At 45.0% G+C, this 19,991-nt stretch overlaps 2 protein-coding genes across 3 annotated transcripts in view; one reads left to right on the top strand and one right to left on the bottom strand.

Moving 5' to 3' along the window:
• Positions 1-6,373, bottom strand: part of MTHFD1L (methylenetetrahydrofolate dehydrogenase (NADP+ dependent) 1 like) — a 148,852-nt gene extending 142,479 nt beyond the window's left edge. The window contains exon 1 of the mRNA XM_069955376.1: positions 6,328-6,373. The gene's annotated coding sequence lies outside the window, so the exon portion shown is untranslated. The remainder of the gene's footprint in view (positions 1-6,327) is intronic.
• Positions 6,374-6,508: 135 nt separating this feature from the next.
• Positions 6,509-19,991, top strand: part of WTAP (WT1 associated protein) — a 39,910-nt gene continuing 26,427 nt past the window's right edge. Inside the window, exons 1-3 of one of the 2 annotated variants that reach the window (XR_011360322.1) lie at positions 6,509-6,811; positions 19,049-19,084; positions 19,172-19,227. Coding sequence is in view for 1 of the 2 variants with exons in the window: in XM_069955377.1 (XP_069811478.1) it covers positions 19,055-19,084; positions 19,172-19,227 (86 nt within the window). In the remaining variant the exon portion in view is untranslated. The remainder of the gene's footprint in view (positions 6,812-19,048; positions 19,085-19,171; positions 19,228-19,991) is intronic. The other variant, XM_069955377.1, reaches the window with a different exon arrangement.

The following is a 19,991-nucleotide window of genomic DNA, read 5'->3' as shown; positions in this document are numbered from 1 at the left end:
ATACCTCCGGGTAACACCGGTGAAGCAGCTGAGGACACCTGTACCACCGCGTCAGTATTTTAAAATTTCTCTCTTGGGCCAGACAAGCCGTGGGCAATTTGTGAGTCAGTGTAAAAATCTTGAGCTGATCAGCTGCCGTGAGGGAGACCCCAAGTTCCCCCTCCCATGCAGCAATATAGGATAGGTCTCGATCAGCGTCGCATTCCAGAAGAATGCGGTATAACTGCGAAATAACTCTACTGGGCTGGGCGGGCTGTAGCAGCAGAGACTCCAGGTCAGTGGCAGTGGACATCCTGATTCCCTCCGGAAATTGCAGCCTCAGGTAAGCCTGGAGTTGGGCGTACTCCAACCATGACAGTGTCTGCTCGGGTCTAAGCTTTTGAAGCGCAGCAAGAGGCTGCAACGAGGCAGACCCACTTAGCACCTGAATGATCCGGACACCCTCGGACGCAGACCAACACAAGAATCGGTCCATGCCACAGGCCGGCGGGAAAGCCGGATTGTCGAATAATGGACTCATCAGTCCAGGCCGATGGGACAGGCCCAGGCGGGGCAGGACAATGTCCCAGACCCGTAGGAAGTCACCGGTCAGTAGGGCGAACGAAGACATTTGTGGGCGCTGCACCGGCAAGACCCATGGAAGTGATTTTAGAGCTAGAGGGGTCAGTTCTGCCTCTATGCCGACCCATTGTTTATGGCCAGCGCCATGAAACCAGTCCTTGGATAACCCCCTTTAACCCTTTTGTGTGCCAAGCTTAAGCAGCGTCAGGAAAGATGCTGCATACTGTAAGGTACAGAACACCTGTCAAAATGATGGGTGTTCTGCTCCTGACTTTTTATGTTTCTTCCTTTTTGTTATTTAGATATCTGTATCCAGATTGAGTTGGATTCAGTAGACTACGATGACCAGCATGTTTTTTTTTTTTAAATAAATCTTTTGAATAAACACTTTTCTCATTTGTTTCTTGTGTTTCTTTATTTATTTTACAGGCTTATTAGTGGAAGCCGTCTGATAGATGGCATACATTACTAAGTCGGGGCTTAGTGTTAGCCAGTATAAAATGGCTAACACTAAGCCCCCAATTATTACCCCAGTACCCACTACACTAGGGGTACCGGGAAGAGCTGATCAAAATTGGCGCTCCTGGACTGGGCGGTAGCAGGCTGATATTATTAGGCTGGGGAGGGCACACTTTTTATACTTAAAAAATCCCGGGGCACACCACCAACCAAAATGACACTAAAAAAGTACATATTATACATATAGTTAATAATATAGGTTTTAAATGTATTTATACTCACTCAGTGTGAAACCTGGGCCTGTTTTCTTCTCCCCCCTGTGCTTCTCTCCACCATACTTCTCCCCCCTACTTCTCTCCTGTGCTTCTCTCCCCCCTGCTTCTCTCCTGTGCTTCTCTCCCCCATGCTTCTCTCCTGTGCTTCTCTCCCCCATGCTTCTCTCCCCCCTGCTTCTCTCCTGTGCTTCTCTTCCCCATGCTTCTCTCCTGTGCTTCTCTCCACCATACTTCTCTCCACCAAACTTCTCTCCCCCCTGCTTCTCTCCGCTGTTTCTCTCCCCCATCCCCATGTTTCTCTCCCCTGTTTCTCCCCCATCCCCAGGTTTCTCTCCCCCATTGTTTTCTCCTGTTTCACAGGGGCACCATAGTTTGGGGAACTTTCCCAGCGGCACACCCGACCATGTGTCGCGGCACACTGGTTGAAAATCACTGACATAGATGACTACCATGTGCTACTGCTGTTGCAGGTATTAAAGAGGAGCTATTAGCACAAGGCACAGAGGAGGAATGTATGTCTGTTACCTTACTCCTTGCAGCCGTTTCTGTGCAGTTAAGGGTGCGTGCACGCTGCGGAATGGCGACGGATAACCCGTCGCGCATTCCGCCGTTCGCATCTGCTGGCGCAGTTCCAATCTGCCAATCTGGCCCACCTGCTCCATTGTCATTAGAAGGAACAGGCCGGCTTGGCGCGAAGGGGCAAGGGTAATGCTTCGGACTTGGATCCAACTGCTAAGGGTGCATGCACACTGCGGAATGGCGATGGATAGCCTGTTGAGCATTCCGCAGCTCTCACCCGCCAGCAGACTGATGCGGGCGGGCGCGCGCGTTTCCGTCTGTGTCATAGACTCTATTCTATTATTCTATGCATGGGTGGATTCCGTCGTCCGTCCAAAGAATGAACACGTTCATTCTTTGTACGGTGAAGGAATCCATCCGTGCATAGAATAGAGTCTATGACACAGGCGGAAACGCGTGCGCCCGCCCACATCAGTCTTCTGGCGGGTGAGAGCTGCGGAATGCTCAACAGGCTATCCATCGCCATTCCGCAGTGTGCATGCACCCTTAGCAGTTGGATCCAAGTCCGAAGCATTACCCTTGCCCCTTCGCGCCAAGCCGGCCTGTTCCTTCTAATGACAATTAATGGAGCAGGTGGGCCAGATTGGCAGATTGGAACTGCGCCACGGAGTAAGATAAGAGACACACCTTCCTTCTCTGTTTAGATTTGTCTAACCTGCTGATAGTTCCCCCTTTGAGTGTTTTCTTTGAATGGTCTTTGATATAGATGTATTTCTAATGTGATATTTACATGTTCACTCTGCTGGTACAATAGGTTTTTAATAAGTGGTTTAGGGTGTGCAGTCATCTATTACACGCAGCTTGTTACTTCTATTGAATATTGGGTATTTTTGCGTGTTTAGCTGCACCTGTGGTCCCTGTAGGGGTATTTAGGTGGTGCCCACCCACCATTGTTTATGTTTTTTTTTTCCATACTCAGGGTGCGTGCACACTACGGAAATCCCGTGTATGACCCGCGGGGTATTCCGTCACTCGTACCCGTTCGCGGCGGTGCGCATCTCCGTCCGTGCCATAGACACTATTCTATGCACGGGAGAATTCCGCATTCCGCCGAAAGACTTGGCATGTCACTTCTTTCAGCGGAATCTGCCCATGTATAGAATAGTGTCTATGGCACAGGCGGAGATTTGCGCCGCCGCGTGCGGGTAGAAGCGACGGAATCTGCCGCGGGTCATATGCGAGATTTCCGTAGTGTGCACACACCCTCACAGTGGAAAATAAATGCACTGCAGAGCATCCTCTCCCGAATCGTTTTCCCGATCTATACGGGTCTGAACACTCAGACACTGACTGATCAAAACTTTTGACACGTCTCTATGACATGTTAAGGGTTCATTCACACGTACAGGATCCGCAGCAGATTTGATGCTGTGTTCAGCTACTTAGATACAATCTGCTGCGGATCTGCAGCAGAAAATCCGCTGCTATATGGTGTCTGTGAAGCTACCCTAAGGGCCCTATTCCACCGGACGATTATCGTTCAGATTATCGTTAAATCATTCGAATCTAAACGATAATCACTCGGTTGAAATGCAGTTAACGATTAACGACCGAACGAGAAATCGTTGATCGCTTTATAAGACCTGGACCTATTTTTATCGTCGCTCATTCGGAAAACGTTTGCATTAAATAAGACATCGTTCGGTCGTTCGCAATAGATAAGAACGCAATAGCGAATAAATAGCGAAGAAAAAACGATCGCAAATTACGATCATAAGTAACAATTATCGTTCTATGCAAATGAGTGAACGTTTTCAGGTCTTTCGCAATAGCGGTCGTTTGAGATTGTTAATCGTTAACGATTATGCAAACGATAATCGTCCGGTGGAATAGGGCCCTAAGGGTGCCTTCACACATACCAGATCCGGATTTCACGCTGTGAGTTTGCATTCCGCTACAGATATGCGACCCGGCCCGAAACATACATTACCTGCTCGGCGCGGCTGTGTGAGGCTCCTGGCTTCCCTAGCTCCTTATTAGCCAATCAGTGCACGGCAGCAGTGATTGGCTGATTGGGAGTGAGGAGAGCCAGGACCTTCACTGCAGCCGTGGCGCCGAGCAGGTAATGTATGCTTCGGGCCGGGGCTGTGGGGGGTTAAAGGGGCCGGCTTACATATCCAGGATCCGCAGCGGATTCACTGCAAACTTGCAGCGTGAAATCCGCTGCGGATCCGGTACGTGTGAAGGCAACCTATAAGTTTTTTTGTAACGAGTGTAAGATTTTAAGCAAAATTGGGATGATCAGTTCCCTTTATGCTGCGTTTACACGGAACGATTATCGTGCGAATAACAATCAAATTTGAACGATAATTGTACGTGTAAACGCAGCGAACAATTGAACGACGAGCGAGAAATCGTTCATTTTGATCTTTGAACATGTTCTTAAATCGTCGTTCGCAAAAAATTCGCAGATCGTTCCGTGTAAACAGTCGTTCAACGATTTTACCTATGTGCGAGATTAAGCAATTGCAAAACAAATTTTCTGAATGATATATGGTTCCATCTAAACGCTGATCGTTATAAAAAAAAAATCGTTACATTGACATCGTTAAAATCGTACGAATTATCGTTCTGTGTAAACGCAGCATAAAACCAAATCATATTTTCTTGACTCATAACCGGTTCATCACTCTCAGGTTTGCCAACTTTTATCACAATCAGAGATCCATTCGGGTGGATTTATCATGTTCTTTATGTGGCAGTAATTCCCATTCACCAGGGGCCAAACTATTGTCATAGCAGACGTATCGGGGCCCGACACATCAGGGGGCCCAGTGGCAAATCAAAAGTTTGCTATGGGGGCCAGCCATTTCTACTAAGGGTGCGTTTACACAGAGAGATTTATCTGGCAGATTTTTAAAGGCAAAGCCAGGAATGGATTTAAAAAGAGGAGAAATCTCAGTCTTTCCTTTATGACCAGTTCTCTGTTTATAGTCTCTGTTTATATTCCTGGCTTTGGCTTCAAAAATCTGCCAGATAAATCTCTCTGTGTAAACGCACCCTAAGGGTAGCTTCACACGTACCGTATCGCTCCGTTTTTATTGCTGCCTTTTTGGTGTGATTTTTACATGCGCGTTTTGATTTTCACATGAAAATCATGTGAAAATCAAAACGCGCATGTAAAAATCTCACCAAAAACGCAGCGATATGGTACGTGTGAAGGCACCCTAATGGTACTTTTACACAGTGCAATAATTAGCCCGATCGCACGATTAATGATTTTGAATGAACAATGTTTTTTTTATAACGATCAGCGTTTAGACGGAACGATACATTGTACGGAATAATCGTTTTGCGATCGCTTAAGCCTATCTCACACATAGGGGAAATCGTTGAAAGAATTTTTACACTGAACGATCTGCGAATTTTTTGCGAACGATCAACGAAGATTTAAGAACATGTTGAAAGATCAAAATGAACGATTTCTCACTTGTCATGATTGTTTGCAACGTTTACACGTACGATTATCGTTCGAATTCGATCGTTATCGTGCAAAAACTAACGATAATCGTCCCGTGTAAAAGGACCATTATGCTGGGTTTACACAGAACGATAATTCGAACGATTAACGATTTTGAAGCAATGATTTTATTTTTATAACGATCCGCATTTAGACGGAGAAAAATCGTTAGAAGATTCGTAAGAAAAATCGTTATTGCGATCGTTTTTAGGATTGTTTAAGCCCATCTTTCACATAGTGTGATAGCCCTACTTCACAAAACGATTATCGTTCATAAACTTGCTCAAACGACCGCTCGTTAACGAGCATTTAACGATTTTTTTAAGCGAACGATAACACATAATACGTGTGGGAACGTGAATGATATCTGTAGTGTAACGATTTTTTTGCGGTCGTTACATCGTTACATGGTCGTTTAAAACGTGGGAAAATGTAGGTAGACATTTCAAGAACGACTGAAAGATTTTTTATTCAACAAAAAGATTAGCGAATTATTGTTGAAAGACCAACGATTTTTTTTCGACATGTTGAAAAAGATAGTGAACGACTCAACGACGATTTCACTGTTGTTGTTCGCTCGTTTATAGCTATTCCACTGAACGAATATCGTTAACGAGCGGTCGTTTGAACGATTTTATTAACGATAATCGTTCGAAAAAGTTCAGTGGAATAGGGCCTTGAATCTTTGAAAGACTGTTTACACGAAATGATCTGCGACTTTTTACCGAACGATGAACGACGATTTGAGAACACGTTGAAAGATAAAAATGAACGATTTTTCACTCATTGCCTGATCGTTTGCTGTATTTACATGGAACGATTAAAGCTTAAATGCGATCGTTATTGCGAAAATTCGACCGAAATTCGAATTATAACAGGATGGACCCAATTATAACCCATGGACCCCACTTTTTCACTGTCTCTGCACCCACAATAAGAACCAGACAAGGTGAAATGTAAGAATTCAGCTAAGGTGCAAGGAGAATGTATTACCATTGTAAAGTGAGTAACCTTGGCGGACACCGCCTGCTGGCCCAGCACTTTCTCCTCACAATCCTGTCACGGCGACATTTCTGCCAGCCCTGCACAATTCTCCTCACACCACAAAACAATTTCGCGCACATTTTCGACCGAGACCTTGAGGCTTTGGCTAACGTTCTGGCAGCGCGGCGCCTCAGAGCGGGGCCGGGGGTGTGTCCGTGTGTAACATGGAGGCTGGCTGGACGAGCATTTCCTCCTGCGCCGCCATTTTGTGTCGGATGCGCTGAAGAGAAGTAGGAGCGCGTAAGGAAAAAAGGGGAAACCAGACGAGAGCGGGAAACGGAGCGTGTGAGGACCCAGCCCGGAGCGCTGCGATACCGATCGAAGAGCCGCAGCACTCGGGAGAAGGAAGCGCCGTAAAGTGTCCGCCATTAACGATCCGGAGCGGGCGGGGACGGCAGCAGGAGCCGCTTAGGCTGCGCAGCTCCCGCTCTAGGTAAGAGACAAGAGCCCGCCACTAGCTGCTCCTCATCCCCGGCTACTGTGAGGGAGATGACCGCCTCACCGAGGAGGGGACGCTTCTCCGCCCGTATGGCCAGGCCCGGAGATTGTTGTTTGTCATGTCTGAGTGTTAAAGATGGCGGAGAGGAAGGTTTTGCGGCCTTCACCGTCCTGACCTCAGGCTGGAGAGAGTTTCCAGTCAGCATGGCGCCTGCTGTGTGAGGAGATGAGGCGGGAATGTGCAGGGATCCCCTATACTGAGCAGTATGGAAATGTCTAGTTTATTCTCCGGCCGCACACTTATTATCCTGCGGACTCTCCGGTATATCACGAGCCCCGGGTTAGTGGGTTGTTCTCGGTGTATCGGGAATATAAGGGCGGGCACCCGGTACCGGCCATAGACTATAATTACAAGGATGCGATAAAGGTGCGACTAATGTGGTTGTGACAGATCTGCCCGGCTGGTCTCCTGTCACGTGCAGTCATCTATAGCCATATACCGTGTACGAGGCAATGTATATACACGTATGGGGCTATATATACCGTGTACGAGGCAATGTATATACACGTATGGGGCTATATATACCGTGTATGGGGCTATATATACCGTGTACGAGGCAATGTATATACACGTATGGGGCTATATATACCGTGTACTAGGCAATGTATATACACGTATGGGGCTATATATACCGTGTACGAGGCAATGTATATACACGTATGGGGCTATATATACCGTGTATGGGGCAATGTATATACACCTATGGGGCTATATGTACCGTGTACGAGGCAATGTATATACACGTATGGGGCTATATGTACCGTGTACGAGGCAATGTATATACACGTATGGGGCTATATATACCGTGTATGAGGCAATGTATATACACGTATGGGGCTATATATACCGTGTATGAGGCAATGTATATACACGTATGGGGCTATATATACACCGTGTACGGGGCAATGTATATACACGTATGGGGCTATATATACCGTGTACGAGGCAATGTATATACACGTATGGGGCAATGTATATACACGTATGGGGCTATATATACCGTGTATGGGGCAATGTATATTCACGTATCGGGCTATATATACCGTGTATGAGGCAATGTATATACACCTATGGGGCTATATGTACCGTGTATGGGGCTATATATACCGTGTATGGGGCTATATATACCGTGTATGGGGCTATATATACCGTGTATGGGGCTATATATACCGTGTATGGGGCTATATATACCGTGTATGGGGCTATATATACCGTGTATGGGGCTATATATACCGTGTATGGGGCTATATATACCGTGTATGGGGCTATATATACCGTGTATGGGGCTATATATACCGTGTATGGGGCTATATATACCGTGTATGGGGCTATATATACCGTGTATGGGGCTATATATACCGTGTATGGGGCTATATATACCGTGTATGGGGCTATATATACCGTGTATGGGGCTATATATACCGTGTATGGGGCTATATATACCGTGTATGGGGCTATATATACCGTGTATGGGGCTATATATACCGTGTATGGGGCTATATATACCGTGTATGAGGCAATGTATATACACGTATGGGGCTATATATACCGTGTACTAGGCAATGTATATACACGTATGGGGCTATATATACCCTGTACTAGGCAATGTATATACACGTATGGGGCTATATATACCCTGTATGGGGCTATATATACCGTGTATGGGGAAATATATATACACGTATGGGGCTATATATACTGTGTATGAGGCAATGTATATACACGTATGGGGCTATATATACCGTGTATGAGGCAATGTATATACACGTATGGGGCTATATATACCGTGTACTAGGCAATGTATATACACGTATGGGGCTATATATACCCTGTATGGGGCTATATATACCCTGTATGGGGCTATATATACCGTGTATGAGGCAATGTATATACACGTATGGGGCTATATATACACGTATGGGGTTATATATACCGTGTATGAGGCAATGTATTTACACTTATGGGGCTATATATACCGTGTATGAGGCAATGTATATACACGTATGGGGCTATATATACATACACACATTGGCGCTATATATACCATGTACAATACAATATGTGCATACCATACATACACATGTGGGGCTATGTATACCATGTATGGGTTATGGGGCTACAGATACTGTATATATTTGTATGGGCTATATATGCACATGTAGGAGGCTAAATATACTGTATATACATGTATGGGACTATGTACAAGTAAGAAGCTATACATGTTTGAGGCCATATATAAATGTATGGGGCTATATATACTGTATATGTATGTGAATCAATACATTGTGTATATACACGTAGGAAGCTCCATATACATGTATGGGGCTATATATAGTGTATATACATGTAAATGTAGGCGGCTGCATATATCTAATATACGCGTATGCAGCACATGGCTAGAACACAGCACTATATAGCTACACATCTTTTCTGCTGTAAGTTATTTCATTGCCCTTCTGCTATAAGGCATCTAGAGCCCCCCTAGAACATCTAGAGCCCCCCCTGGCTGTGACGCCTGGATCACTGGGCACCACAGACCCGGCATCATCAGGTTTCTTTAACCCCTTTTACTCCTGGGTGGTAAACCTTTTTTTTACGATTTGCTTTCTGGTTGTCGGACTAGCTAATATGCTTAATGTATACGTATATATGGGAGTGTCGGCAATTCTTTACATTTATGCCTGCTGGTAGTTTTTAGACAGCCTCCAGCCCTAAACAGCATGTACTTTTGTAGTTTTGGCAATCTGCTTGTTGGTTCTAATGTTAAAGGAATAGTGCGGCGTTCAACATTTATTCACTAAATAACACACATTACAAAGTTATACAACTTTGTAATGAGTTATTTAAGTGAATGGCCCCCTTCCCTTTTCCCCCCCCCCCACCCCGGAAGTGTGATGCATTATACTCACGCAATCACTGTCAACCCTGGCCGCCATCTGGGGTCAAACGCGTCACCTTTCGGAGGCCGGCTGGACCGCTCCTGCCCTCCCTCATGCCGGCCCCCCTCCAGTGCGTCATCAACTGCGATTGGCTGAGCAGTTAGGCTGCCTGCTCCTGCCACACAGCCCTTTAGCCAAGAACTGGCTGAGTGGGAGACTTCATGTGCCAGCCCTGGAAGTGCTGTTAGAGTAGTATAGTAGTATGCTGAGAGAGTGGTATTCACTGAAATATCCCTTTAAAGCGAATTTACCACTTCCCTACATCAGATTTTGCATGACCTAGTCGGTGCCAGCACGTAGATCCCAGATATCTTCTCCCCACGGTGACACAGCCAGACTTGATTCTCGTGGTGCGTCACTTAGAGGAGGGGGTACTAGTGCCCCCCCCCCCCCCCCCCCCCCCCACAGTGCACCGTGCTGCCCTATTTGCATATAAAGAAACCGGTGTAGATGACGGGGATTTGAAAGATAGACCAGGATCTATGCGCTGTCACAGATCTCCAAGGGGAAATCCACTTGTTGGCCGGAAGTTCGGGTGTCCATGAAGATGGAACTCACCAAGACAGTAAGGGCCCTATTCCACGGAGCGATAATCGGCCGTGGACTAGAGACAACGATCAGCCGATGATCGTTGTCATCGGCTGATCGTTGATATAGGTCCGGACCTATATTTGTCGGGCGCCGACCGCGTACCACTACGTGGAATAGTGGTGCGTGTCCGGCGACTGATGATATACATTACCTATTCATGGTGCAGGGCTCCTCTTCTCCTGCTTCTTCCCGGGTCCCGCGCGCTCCTCCAGCGTCAGGGCGACCTGTATCAGCTGAAAGGCCGCTCAGCCAATCACAGGCCGCGGCGGTCCCGGCCAGTGATTGGCTGAGCAGCTTGTCAGCTGACACAGGCCGCCCTGACCCTGGAGGAGCGCGCGGGACCTGGGAAGAAGCAGGAGAAGAGGAGCCCTGCACCATGAATAGGTATGTATACTAGTTAAGCAAGAGCTGCAAGGACATCGGTAACTATGTCCTTGCAGCCCTTTAACGATAATCAGGGCCGTGGAATAGGCCCAGTAAACAAGCTCATTTATCGGGCCCCATCGGCCCGTGGAATACCACTCTAATGCTCACCAGCCCCTTTCTGATCCAATTGGGGACGTGCACCTTACCATCTCTATGGATACCCAACTTTTGGCCACCATGTGGATCGCAGGGTTTTTGACACGTACACTTTAAAGGCAAACTCCAGGCCCACCTCTAAAAATCCAGTGCAGACAGGGGGTGAGAGGAACATAATAAAAAAAATCTATACTTGCCTGTCCACATGCCCTCGCAGCGCCATGTCAACAGTTCACTGACTGTCGACCACTGTATTAGCTCAGCTTGTTAATGACTGGTGGTGTCCCACCCTATTTACTGATTGGCTGAGCGAGCATTTATCAGCTGCGGCATTATGTTGCTGAAGCAAAGCTGCAGGAGGCCAGTGGGCAGTCCAGAAGCGGTGATGTGGCACTGCGTGGGCCTGGGGACAGATAAGTATAGATTTTTGTTACCCGCTTTCCTGCATTTGATTTTTAGAACTATGCTTTTCTGTTGCACATTTATCAAGTGTTTTCTGTTTAGTTCAGAAAGGCTAGCATTTAGTTTATATAGTATACAGTTATTTTCCAAGACTCAAGCATTAATGTCTGTGTTGTAAGAATGATGAACATGAGATACTCACCAAGAGTGAGATCATAATACACGTTATGTGATTGTGAGCGACCCATGGATGTGCTGCTAGCGATCACGGGACTGTGCACTTCAGAAGGGGATTAAAGTCTATAGAGCTTAGACTTCAATGGTCACTAAAGTCTTTGGCTCTTGGCTACACACAGATCTGTTTTAAAAAAGGATGTGTGGATGATCCTTTAGAAGTCAATGGTCCTTTTTCTGTCCGTAAATCAGGATACTGATTTATGGACAAGAAATTTTGATTTAGGGATGGGGTCTAAGACTATTCACTTATAAATGGACTGAATGTAGTCAGTAGTGGACTTGTGCGTTATGTCGGTATACTGGTAGTATTCCAGTTCAGTAAGCCTCTGCCATGTGTTCTCAGGTTTGGGATGCAAAGTGCAGGCTGGAAATGGGTTCCCAGTTGTGGTGGGTGCATACACTTCCCTCCTTTTGTGTTATTGCTTTTCCCCAGTGGTGGTAATATACAAGGTGGAGTCCACAAGCATACAGTGTCATCTATAACCCATTGGTTACCATGCTTCATTTTTCTTCTGGTATGCCAGCCCAACAGAAGCTGGAAGGGTGCTCTTCTGCCTAAACATAGATAAAAACCTGATGTGAGGAGGGCCTTGTCAGCTTTGCTCCATAGACCACGATATAGTTGGCATTCTCAAGCGCCTCATCATGTCACTGTCAATACAGACCATTCAGTAATATGTATCTGCGGCCAACATAGCCACCTCCAGAGAATCTTTACAGTATTTAATCCAACAAGAGAGACAAAAAGTGATGGCACTGCCTGGCTCTCCACCAGATGGTCTCAGGATGGGTCCGGTATGTGGTGGTGCTCAATTTGAAATAAACATGCTGTATGAACAATCAATGAAGAATGAATGGAGGCACTCACCATCAGTATGTTCAGACCATCCGGCTTTTATTGCTGTGCGCAGGGGGTACCCACCTTGTCTCCCTCGTTCCCCCTGCGCATAGCAATAAAAGCCGGATGGTCTGAACATACTGCTGGTGAGTGCCTCCTTTCTTCGTTTATTTTACAGTATTTAATGTACATTCTGTACATTCAAATTAGTTTTGTGTGAGAGCTGTCAATAAAAATTGCAGATGATGGCATTTTCAATTTTGGTGCTTGTGATGCTACAAAAAAACAAAAACCTTAATGTGTGCCTGTCATTTGTAAAAACATTTGACACGTCATGGAGACATGTCAAAAGTTTTGATTGGTCTGAGTGTTCATAATTGTACCGATCGGGGGAATGAGCAGAGAGAAGACTTGCTGCAATGTGGTCCACGCATGCTCTGAGTTAAGGCCCTATTCCACGGAAAGATTATACGATTATCGTCCCGTGGAATAGAAGGCAACGATCAGCCGACATTGTTCATGGCGGCTGATCGTTGCGTAGTTTGTCTTTCAAACATGTTGAAAGACTAACTACCAGGATAACAGCGATCTGCTGCCGTCGCTCCATGGAACATGGAACTGCAGTAGACCGCCACTATCCTCTATGGACTTCCTGGACAATCTAGCGATCACCCAGGCAGCCCCCCGCGGCCCCTCCTGCAGCTACGTGCAATGGCAGTGAGCGGGGAACGAGGAGAAAACGAGTGCTAATAGCTTTTGACATATCTCTATAACATGTCAGGTTTTTACAAATGGCAGTGACTCTTTTAAGCAAGATATCTAAAGCATTTTCTATCAGACATTTAATGGATCACAGAGGGATGACAGGTTTTGTTTGTTGTTTTTTTCTTTTTCTTTTGTTTGTTTATTTTGGTCAAAACAAGACTGGGTTTCAAAGATTGGTAGATAAGGCAGGACTTGTACCACTTCCTGCTAGATTTACTTTAAAGCAACTCTGTGCCCACAATCTGACCCCCCCAAACCACTTGTACCTTCGGATAGCTGCTTTTAATCCAAGATCTGTCCTGGGGTCCGTTCGATGATGCAGTTATTGTCATAAAAACAACTTTTAATCCTTCAGCGCTGTGTCTAACGGCCGGGGCTTATGGTGCGTTTACACAAAACGATAATTGGCCCGATCGTACAATTAACGATGTTGGAGTAACGATTTTTTTTTTTCATAACGATCAGCGTTTATACGGTACGATATATCGTATGGAAAATTTGTTTTGCGATCCTTAAGCCTATCTCACACATTGGTTAAATCGGTGAACGACTGTTCACACGGAACAATCTGCGAATTTTTTGCAAAATGCGAACAATGATTTGATAACATGTTGAAAGATCAAAATGAACGATTTCTCGTTCGTCGTTTGATCGTTCGCTGCGTTTACACGTACGATTATCGTTCGAATTCGATCGTTATCGTGCAAATTCGCACGATAATCGTTACGTGTAAATGCACCATTACATTTGTATACGCATTAGGCTGGCACACCCTCTGTCCTTCCTCCCCACCCTCTTCATCATTAGTAATGCCCCAGGCAGATTGCTTCCTATTCCTCACCTGTGGCAGCCCGGCACATGGGCTGGATTGTTAATACACCTGTGCAAAGCTCAAACAGCAGTAGATGTTCCTGGATCATTCCTAATGATGATGAGGGTGGGGAGGAAGGACAGAGAGGGTGTGCCAGCCTAATGCATATACAAATGTAAGCCCTGGCCTTTAGACACAGTGCTTCAGGATTAAGGGTATAAACACACACACCGTATATGCAGCGTATTTACTGCTGCGATACGCAGCAAATACGCAACAAATACGTAGCAGATTAGATCTAAATAACTGAACACACCATCAAATCTGCTGCGTATACGGTGTGTGTGTTTGTGCCCTAAAAGTTGTTTTTATGACAATAACTGCATCACCTGCCGAACGGACCCCAGGACAGATCTTGGATTAAAAGCAGCTATCTGAAGGTACAAGTGGTTTGGGTGGTTAGATTGTGGGTACAGAGTCGCTTATGTGTCAGCAGAAGTACTGATAGGTAGGTGAGCTCACTTATACCAACCAAAACTCATTGAATTGAGTCAAGGAATGCGTTTTCTAAATGTTTTAAGTTTGGGGCCGTGCTGGTGGATGGCATAGTGTTTGTATTATGAAGCCTTTTAAGCACAAGGTACAATAACCTCAGCAGGGTCTGTAGGAGTTCACAGACTTCCCTTTTACTGCAGCTTCACCTCAGGTTTTTCGTATGTCTAAAATTTTTGCCGAGGCCTCCATCACACATTGTGGCCATTTTTACCATCAGGAAGCCTCTCAGAAAAAACATACTGCATACTGCCATACAGGCTGCATCAGTTCTCCCTCTGTCTTCCGGCTTTGGGAGCACAAGTGACGTCACTCATGTTCCGCACCGCTAGGGGGACCTCTTGTGGTTTGAGGCCTAATGCTGCCTCAGGCCAGTGACAGTGTCTGCACCCGCCAGTACATACAGAATTCCAGACATGTTTCCATATTTGCAATTGGAGCTGTCTAATATTTTTGTTGCCCCCATAGTGCTCAAGCCTTAAGGCCCTATTACACGGGCCGACAGTGAGGAGCAAACGAGCGTTGTCAGCGCACGTTTGCTTTTCTTTTCCCGCCCACTGCCGCCGCTATACCGTGCAGCGGCAGCAAGCTGGTAAGTCCGGAGAGGGCCGGGGGAAGCTGCGGGAGGGGTGTCTGGGTGATCGCTATTCGTCCGGGCAGCCCATAGGATATAGCGGCGGTCTGCTGCCTCCTATTCCACGGAGCAGCGGCAGCAGATCGCTGCTATATAAGTCGTTAGTCTTTCAACATGTTGAAAGGCAAGCGACTTCAACGATCAGCTGACATGAACGATGTCTGCTGATCGTTGCCTCCTATTCCACAAACTATTATCGGCCGGGACGACTTTTGGACGATATCTGCTGAATACGGCCAATAATTGTTCCGTGGAATAGGGCCTTTAATCATAATATAGGTAGTATATCAATGACATAAAAGCTTGTTTTTAAGCATATATAGTAGGTTCAGGTAATGGCAAAGTGTCATTACTTTTTATATAGCAGCTGGCATACAGATAGTCAACCCTCTAAGGGCAGTATCTTCTTAGATAAACAAGGTTTTCCCATGGTAGAGCTTCATTATTTATACAGGAAATGTACAAAGATGTGTTACCTGTTTGAGAATAGAAGCCTATTAGGGTCTGTTTACACAGAAAGAATATCTGCCAAAGATTTGAAGCCAAAGCCAGGAATGGATTTGAAAAGAGGAGTAATCTTAGGCTTTCCTTTATGACCCGATCTCTGTTTATAGTCCGTTTCTGGCTTTGGCTTCAAATCTTTGGCAGATAATCTGTCAGATAATCTTTCTGTGTAATTTTCTGTGAATTTTCGCGATAACTGTCGCATTGAGCGATAATTGTTCCATGTAAATGCAGCAAACGATCAAGCGATTAGCTAAAAATCGTTCATTTTGATCTTTGAACATGTTAATAAATCGTCGTTGATCGTTCGCAAAAAATTCGCAGATCGTTCCGTGTAAACAGTCGTTCACTGATTTTTCCTATGTGCGATATAGGCTTAAGCGATTGCAAAACGAATTTTCTGTATGATATATCGTATATCTAAACGCTGATCGTTATTAAAAAAAAAAGTTACTTCAAAATCATTAATCGTACGATCGGGCAAATTATCACTTCGTGTAAACGTAGCATAAATCCTAAATATACCATTGGTCATGGGTCATAATATACTTGGATTGTACGAAGGCTGCACTTCAACTGTGCATGAACATAGGAGGAGACTAACCAACCATGGTGTAAAGTGACACTAGCTTAGTTGCCCCCGGCAACCAATCAGATTCCACCTTTCATTCCTCAGACTCTTTGGAAAATGAGAGGTGGAATCTGATTGGTTGCCGGGGGCAACTGAGCCAGTTTCACTTTACACTGTTTGATAAATCTCCCCCATAGTGTTTAATGTTATATTGCTTTTTCCAAAGAATCAGACTGAGTACACCCTACCATGCAATGTACGCCATGTAAAAGAAGTTAAAAAGATAGTTGCAATTGATGTTTTTAGAGTAAATGCTGCAGCTTCCCTAAATAGACACAAGCTTCAAATACAAATGTAATGGACCCACTTCTGCCTTTAGCATTTTATGAATTTTACACATGTTCAGGTGCCAGTGATGGATTGTGAGTCTGTCGGACATTTGTGGTCCATAACTGTCCAGATGGAAATACCCCTTAGGGTACATTCATACCTACAGTGTTTGCTGCGAAGTTCACTCTGCAGTGATATATTGTGTTTAGTCCACTTACATTAAAGGGGTACTCCAGAAAAAGTTCTTCTATCAACTCATGTAACAAAGTTATATAGATTTATTTCTGTTTAGTATCTCTAGTCTTACAGTACTTATCAGCTGCTTTATGCCCTGCAGGAAGTGGTGTATTCTCTCCAGTTTGACACAGTGCTCTGTGCTGCCCCCTCTGTCCATGTCAGGAACTGTCCAGATTGAAAAGTAAACCTCTCCTGCTCTGGACAGTTCCTGACATGGCCAGAGGTGGCAGCAAAGAGCATTGTCAGACTGGAAAGAATACACCACTTCCTGCAGTACTGATATACACTGAATAAAGAGGCAATTTACGAATCTGTCTCAAAATTGCGTATATTCACCTGGTACTGACCAGACATCGGCCTGCACCTGTTTGCGACTTTTGAAAAAGTTGCAAATGATAAATTGGCGCTAATCCCAGATTATGCAAACTTTTGGGTGAATACTCAACAGGGAGATTAAAAAAAAAAGTTGCATCTAAAAAAATATTCACCAGTCGAATACTGGTTCATAAATAGAACGGGTATAGAATAAATGGGTAAAAACAATTATTCACCAAAAAAAATAGGCGCAAAGCCCTTGATGAATTTCCCCCTTTATCTTTATGCAGCTGTTTTAGTGGACCATTTGTACTTAGCAGTTGACATATTGTGCACACGCAGGGATACCAAATATCTTTAGATTGCATACTCAATCAGCAGAGTTATTATGGATGGTATGGTGGCCTTCAGCTGCCATAGTAATGATCAGAACCCCGCAGTTGCATTGCAGAGATTGGCACCAGACATTGGCTTCATACAGCTGCACATCATATGCACTGTACTCGTATGTTGCAGAGTGATCATGTGTTAAGGGCGCTAGAAAATAATCAAAAACTACCTTAGGGCTGCATTAACCCCTTAAGGACAGAGCCAATTTCGATTTTTGCATTTTCGTTTTTTCCTCCTTGTGCTTAAAAGGCCATAGCACTTGCATTTTTCCACCTAGAAACCCGCATGAGCCCTTATCCTTATTTTTTGCGTCACTAATTGTACTTTGCAATGACAGGCTGAATTTTTGCATAAAGTATACTGCGAAACCAGAAAAAAATGCAAAGTGTGGTGAAATTGAAAAAAAAAACGCATTTTGTTTATTTGGGGGAAATGTGTTTTTACACCATTCGCCCTGGGGTAAAACTGACTTGTTATGCATGTTCCTCAAGTTGTTACGATTAAAACGATATACGTATAACTTATATTGTATCTGATGGCCTGTAAAAAATTCAAACCATTGTCAACAAATATACGTCACTTAAAACCGCTCCATTCCCCGGCTTATAGCGCTTTTATCCTTTGGTCTATGGGGCTGTGTCAGGTGTCATTTTTTGCGCCATGATGTGTTCTATCGGTACATTGATTGCGCATATACGACTTTTTGATCGCTTTTTATTAAAATTTTTCTGGATTTGATGCGACCAAAAATGTGCAATTTTGCACTTTGGGATTTTTTTTTTGCGCTGACGCCGTTTACTATGCGAGATCAGGAATGTGATTAATTAATAGTTCAGGCGATTACGCACGCGGCGATAGCAAACATGTTTGTTTACTTTTATTAATAACCTGGGAAAAGGGGGGTGATTCTGACTTTTATTAGGGGAGGGGGCTTTTTACTATTAACACTTTTTTTTTTTACTTTTACACTTACACTAGAAGCCCCCCTGGGGGACTTCTAGTATAAGTGCTCTGATCTCTCAGAGATCTCTGCAGCATAGATATGCTGCAGAGATCCATGAGATAGGCACTCGTTTACTTCCGGCTGCTGCAGCCAGAAGTAAACGAGTGCCGAGCCGGGGACGCCGCCATTTTGGAGCAGTCCCCGGCCGGCTTCAGTAACGGAGATCGCTTCTCCGGGATAACATCCCGGAGGAGCGATCTCCCCACTAGACACCAGGGATGACGCTGTGTCCGGTAATCGGATGCAGCTGTCATGTTTGACAGCTGCATCTGATTACTGTATTAGCGGGCACGGCGATCGGACCGTGCCCGCTAATACCTGCGGTCCCGGGCTACAAGCTGCACCCGGGACCGCCGCGGTTCAGAGCGCGGCCGCCGCGCGGCCCCGCTCTGAACGTCCCTAACGAAATCAGGGCGTAAATATACGCCCTATGTCGTTAAGGGGTTAAATGTGGGTCCGGCTGTGTTGTCCTTTGTCGTCTGTTTTAATATAGACATGGTTAAATAAATCTAAAATTTCTTGTTTTGTAGGTCACAATGACCAACGAAGAGCCTCTTCCGAAAAAGGTTAGCCCAACATTTCCTACTAATTTTGGCATCAAGTTTTTTTAAGCTTTTATAATTGAACCTAATACTGTACATTTACCTCTGCAGGTTCGCCTCAGTGATGCAGATTTTAAAGTCTTGCCAAGGGAAGAACTCCTTCAGAGGTATACAAAGAACTATCTTGATTAGTTTTAGGACATGTTTATATTTGCTCATATGTTTACTTATCATCTCTGGTAAATGAATAGAGAATATATTTAAATCTGAATCTATCAGGTTAAGAACTCCAGAAACAGCTGGTTGTCTAAGCTACTGACCATAGCTCTGCTCTTAAAGTGACTGTACCACCAGGCCCAGGCTGAAGCACTGGAGGCGGCCGACCCACCCTTAGTGTGAAGAAACTCCAGCCCCTCCATGACGTGACTCCATTAGAATCAATGGAACCCTATCATAGGGGGGAGGGGGTTTCCTCCCACTAAGGGTGGGTCGGCCCGTCTCCAGTGCTTCAGACTGGGTCTGGTGGTACAGTCACTTTAAAGCAGTGGTCTGGCTTGTGTATAGATATGATGTAGATGTATTGGGTTATGTTGTGTATATATATACTGTATAATATATGAATGTGTATACTATAGCTATATATTCACAAGCAAGAGGTAGTCGGTAACCTAGACAACAAGCTGTCAACAAGGGGAGAAAGAGTGGGCATGTCCAGAGAAGGAGGCACATTTGCTATATGAATGTAATTGCTAAAACATTTCACTTGATTAACTATGTTAGTTGAGATGGCCACAAACCTATTTGAATATCTCTTTAATCTTAAATGCCCGGTACCTGTAGCTGTTGAGTTTTACTAATGGGACAATTTGCAGACTGTTGTTGCAGACTCAAAACCTGTACTGTGAAAATGTTTACATGCATTGTAATGAGA

This window comes from Dendropsophus ebraccatus, chromosome 15 (assembly GCF_027789765.1).
Source record: "Dendropsophus ebraccatus isolate aDenEbr1 chromosome 15, aDenEbr1.pat, whole genome shotgun sequence".
NCBI lineage: Eukaryota > Metazoa > Chordata > Amphibia > Anura > Hylidae > Dendropsophus > Dendropsophus ebraccatus.
This window is presented reverse-complemented; position numbering and strand designations above follow the sequence as displayed.